Raw genomic sequence first — 5668 nt, forward strand, 5'->3', positions numbered from 1 at the left:
ATTTAAATTTGCTTGAGGTCTAAGACTACTTGAAATCCAAAGTTATACCAATTACTTTAGGATTTTTTCTCTATAAATAAAATTAGTTTAAATAAGCTAGAGAGGGCTTTGATTTATTCACACGCTTACTCACTCTATATTAGAAGACTTCATTTTTCTTTTCGTCATTTCAATTTTTTTTATTATTTAAATTTTATTATTGCACATTTTAATACAAGCTAAGTTTTGCAATTTTTTATTTTTTATTTTTTGTATTTATTTTTTTTACTTCTTACTTTTCATAATTTTTTTTTACACGTTTATTAGACATGATTTCTAAATCCTAAGAATAACCCATAAAAAGAGTCATACCACTGGAATTAAAGTAAAGAAACAAGGAAACAAAAGAAAATGAAACACAATACAACTTAGAGTATTTCATTTTAAGCACTAGGATTAGGAAGGAATTATTTATTAACTATCTAGCTATGGGACTAATTTCAGTAACTGGATTCATGGTAACCAACTCATTTGAATCTTTGGCGCCAACATTTTTCCGAGCTGATTCCACCGCCAAACACTCCTTCAGCTCAACTAAAACATCTCTCATGTACGGCCTTTCTTTAGAACTAATAGAGACACATGCCATTGCTACTTCAACTGCTTTCCATGCAGAATAAATGTCGAAATCTCCTTCTAAGCTTGGGTCTACAATACGTTCTATGTCCCCTCTAGCAACCACAGAACCCACCCACTGACTTATGTGAGCATTGTTATGTGCTTTTGATGCTGGTGCTGCTTGACCTGTGATTATCTTCAAAAGAACTACTCCAAAACTATACACATCACTTTTTTCTGTTAATTTATTTGATGTTTGGTACCTGCATGACCAATAATATAGTTTCGTTAATTTATAAAGGTCTTATAGTAGTTTCTTCAAACTCATGAAAATAACATAATTACAGAATAAAAAATAGTATAGAGACCTAATTGAAAAGAAAAAAAATATAGAAATCTAATTATAAATTTGATGAAACTATAGAGACCAACAGAGTAATTAAAATTAAAATTAAATAATTCAAACTAAACTTTAAAAATAAAATTTAAACCAAAAGTAATTACAACACTTACTCTGGATCAAGGTAGCCAGGAGTTCCAGCAACCATAGTGGACACATGTGTGTCTCCACTGAAAATGAAGCTTTTGGAGAGGCCTAAATCCGCCAATTTCGCTTGAAAATTTTCATTTAACAAAATGTTTGTACATTTTATATCTCTGTGGATTATAGGTGGCTTGCAACCACTATGCAGGTATTCCAATCCTGACACAAGATTTTAGTACAAATTAAAGAAAATAGGATGAGATTGAAGAAAATGGTTTGTTAGCTTTCTAGTTAACCTTGGGCTACATCCACTGCTATTTGGAGTCTGTCCTCCCAAGTTAAGAATTTTTTCCGGGTAGTTTTTCCTGCACAATTATGATTAAGTACTTTTAAAAGCCTGTATTTGTAGCATAATTAAGTTAATTAAATCTAAATTAAACAAAAAATAAGTAATTCAGATATACACCTGAAAGATGTTCATTGAGGTTCCCATTTGCCATATATTCATAGATGAGCCCTATGTTGTCGCCTTCATTGCAGTATCCAATCAGAGAAGTCAGGTTTCTGTGGTGAACCCTCATAAAAAATTTAACCTGTAATTTATCTCATTTTAGTGTGTAAAAGAATTTGATAATTTGGTTATAACATGTTTAATTAGCAAGTTTTGTGATTTATAATCATCAATTAGTCATCATTAATATTTTTAATGGTGTGACATTACATCTAATAGTATGGAATTACTCACTTTTTTTTACTGGTTAAGTGCTGGCCAGATTTTAATAAAAGTGCTGACCTCCTACACTTTCTCAATAAGTAATTATGTGGCGGTTGATTTAGCGGCGGATTTGTTTTTATACTTATTGAATATTTTGTACTGAGATTCAAGAAATATTAGATAACCAATATTTTTAGGAAAAGTATAGGTGAACAATGAAAATATTAAACAATGTAAACAATAGATATATTGGATGTTCATTTTACTAGTGTACGGATGGTTATTTTAATATTAAAATTTAGAGGGTTAATTTAAAAGTATAGTGTGTTTTTATTTGATTGGTGGTTGTTCATATTGTTCACCAAACTCATTGTCCCCCTAGCATTCCCCATATTTTTATTATCAAATTTACCTCTGCAAGAAATTCCTGATATCCCTGTACTGATGATTGCAAAAGCATCTTGACAGCTACTGGAATATCATCAATAACGCCATAGTAAACTGTTCCAAATCCACCTCTACCGAGGACTCTCTCGAAGTTATTGGTCATGTTAACAACTTCATCGAATGAATATTGTCGGCGCTTGGATTCCAAAGGATCACCAGATTCCATATGAATGTAGACATCATCTAATTTTAAGGTCAAAATGTGTGTCATGGTTAATTGTACTTAGAGGACTGTAAATTGTAGTTTGCAGTATTGTTTCTTTTACCTTTTAGCTTTCTCTTTTTAATGTAAATGATGTTAACTGCTGCAAGAACTACCAGTAGGAGCATCAAAAATGCAGAAACAGATGCTAGTATATAAATAACTGGATTGTTTTCCTTGCTTTTATCTTTTGTCTGTTGGTCACAAGGACCAGATTCACATAGATTTGGATTTTGCCCCAACCTAGCATCATTCAGTAACAAGAATCAAGTTAAAGTGAAAAACTACATTTAATTTGCAATCTCTATGGAGGTTCTTACTTTTATTTGTATGTACGTGTCATCAAGAAAATAATAGTTACATGGAAGGTAATACATTTTAGTACATTCGCTACATGTAAAATATTTTATGGGAAAAGTATACCCGTGACGTTCTAGTATGCTGAAAAAATAAATTGTGAATTAGTACGTACAAATAACAAATTGATATGTGATACTACATAACTTGTAGAAATTCATGTAACTATGTAAATAACAGGTATTGCTGATTCAGGGTATCAAATTAAATTAGAGTAAGATACATACCTAAGTGATAGTACCCCTTCACTTGACATTTGGAGAAGTGCATTTGGAATTAGACCTGTGAGGTTGTTATTCTGCAAGTTTCTACAAAAGAAAATGCTTCTTTATTTTTTTGTGACAACGAAATCAATAATTTCTAGAAAAGTTTTTAAGTATACCGTACACCGGTATTTCAGTCATTTTTAACCGTTGATCTTAATTATATATACTATATATATTTTTTATAATTAAAATCAACGATTAAAAATCACTGAAATACCAGTATACCAGTACACTTGAAAGTTTTCCTAATTTATATTAATGCTGAGAGTATGAAATAAACTTACAGGACTCTAAGCAATGGCAGATTTTCTACCAGAAAAACAGGTATCTCCCCAATTAAGCTATTATTTGATAAATCCCTGACACAACAAACTCAAATCACTACAATCCAAGAGGAGGATAGGAAAAGACATACAAAAATTCAACGAATTTGCATTGGAGTCACTCACAAGGACTCTAACTCAGTAAGCTTGGAGATATAAACTGCTATGTGTCCAGTGAGTCCTCTTGAAGATAAATTCCTGCATGAATTTCCAAATACATTATAAACGGTTCATTATACTTAACAAATCAAATCTATATATGCATACTTACAAGGATGTGATTCTTGGGGTGCCATTAAAATTACAATTTAGACCCTCCCACATGTATGCTACAGGAGCGCATGGATCACCTTGCCAATTTTGGGTCACCCTGTAAACTTTCTTGATATTTGTGATAGCATCAACTACCACAGATATTAGAGAGTTAACAATGAGGCCCATATATACAGAACTATAACTATAAGATTACTGATGACAATGAAAAGAATAATATTTTAGAACATACCATCATCTTGTTGAGTTTCTAATTGTGAGAAATCCTTAACTTGATAAATCTCAAGAGCATTGATGATGGGTGGAAGGGTAGAAGCTTCTGTCTTAACAAGAGAAATATTATTCTTCTTATAGAATACATTTTCTGGAGATGAATAAGATATGGTATGTACAGAGTGATCGGTTAGAAGTAGATTATAAAAGTACTCTCCATTAATGGTGATGTTGAATTCTCTAGTTTCATTTGGTGCCAGCTTTTGAACCTCAGCAAAGTGCAGATAGAAATAGCACTGTTGCTGTGTAGTTTCATTAAGTGCATCAAAGTAGAAATCTAAGGAGACACCATTAGCATTTCTTGGTGTAGCAGCAGTCCAGATTACTGAAATTGGCAGTTCATAATGGTTGGAAAGTATATCATTGCTAATAGGGTTGTGTAGTTGTGTCCACTGGTCGTTGGAATAAGGCTCCCATAAACGATCATGAAAATCATCCATGTACCTGGATACCACAATTTAGTGTTAATTAACATACTTTTTCAATTAAATTATCAACAACTATAATAATCAAATTTGTAGTAGAGGAATAATCAAATATCGATCCAAACAATACTAGCAAAATCTGACCTGTATGTTAGGTTGGTGAATGAACCAAAATCTAGACCAGCCAAACGAGCCAATGTTGTAGCTCCGGAAGTTTTATAAATATTGTTAAAGTCCATATTCCTGAACTCTATGGCAGAAATAAAAGGAATCCCGTTGCCTGTGTTAACTAGACAGATGTGTACATAATTCAGTGTGGGAGTGTGCATCAGTTCTCTGTAACTGCTCTGTGATGCATTGGTTAGTTTCACTGTGTCCCACAAATTAGACCCGAGATGAATATCAAATTGTGGAAGCTCATTTAGACCATCATAGTTTCCATACAGAAAACTTGCTCTGATTAAATATTTAGTGCCACTTGTCACACTAATTTTGTAACAGTTTCTCATACCGTTGGGAAAGCTCCTCAGGTAACTAAACTGTTGTTGGTGAGTAATCTTATCTTCATTGGATACCATTTTGCTCACACCTGAATCAATGAAATTAGTATCTGAAATGTAATTAATTCCTGTGCTCTTCTCAGTATAGTCCTTTCCTTCGGGTAGCCCACAATCTATGCTAATGAATCCTGTGGCATACAAATATTGGTTTCATCAAATTGAATTGTTTCAATTGACTGTTCAAATAATTAAATATTGGTAAGCATATACCTGATTGTAACTGGGTTTGAACCAGAAGCCCACTAGTTACAACCCCAAGCATCACAAAAAGCAAGTGCATTAACATTCTCATTATTTTTCTTCGTATTCTATTCTGCACCTTATAATGAGCGGGAGAGTAAAAAGAGTTCCATATATAATATGGTTGATAATGTTGAAGTATGATTTCGAGGTAATTTAAGGGGCAACGTAGTTAATTATGGTGTAGGATGTAGTTTAACTGTTTATGGCAAATTTAGAGCAAGGATATTTGTATATATCATTTTTTAAATATGTAATAAAAATAAGCACACTGCATATATATTTCGGCGGATATGTTTAATTATGAAAGATTGTCATGCAGATCGATAATAATATTTAGAGTAAAACTTTATCTATTTTGATAGAATTCATGATAAATAGTGAGCAGTTGATAAATATTATATGGATACTCAAAAGATAATAAATGCTTTACGATCTAAAACTATATCGTTTCAGTGCTCATGTGGCAACAACAGAACATACACCACTGTAGATAATAAAATATA

General features: G+C 32.2%; 1 protein-coding gene across 1 annotated transcript; it reads right to left on the reverse strand.

Moving 5' to 3' along the window:
* Positions 1–312: 312 nt before the first annotated feature.
* LOC130951400 (LRR receptor-like serine/threonine-protein kinase IOS1) lies at positions 313–5394 on the reverse strand. Its single transcript, XM_057880049.1, has 13 exons — positions 5133–5394; positions 4507–5050; positions 3897–4381; positions 3663–3795; positions 3518–3589; positions 3353–3427; positions 3030–3110; positions 2510–2688; positions 2209–2426; positions 1548–1674; positions 1378–1446; positions 1111–1300; positions 313–860 (listed from the first exon to the last, which is right to left on the reverse strand). Exons 1-13 carry the CDS (start codon positions 5212–5214, stop codon positions 458–460), a joined length of 2658 nt encoding a protein of 885 aa, XP_057736032.1. The 5' UTR covers positions 5215–5394; the 3' UTR covers positions 313–457.
* Between the last annotated feature and the right edge of the window lie 274 nt (positions 5395–5668).

This window comes from Arachis stenosperma, chromosome 9, assembly GCF_014773155.1.
Source record: "Arachis stenosperma cultivar V10309 chromosome 9, arast.V10309.gnm1.PFL2, whole genome shotgun sequence".
NCBI lineage: Eukaryota > Viridiplantae > Streptophyta > Magnoliopsida > Fabales > Fabaceae > Arachis > Arachis stenosperma.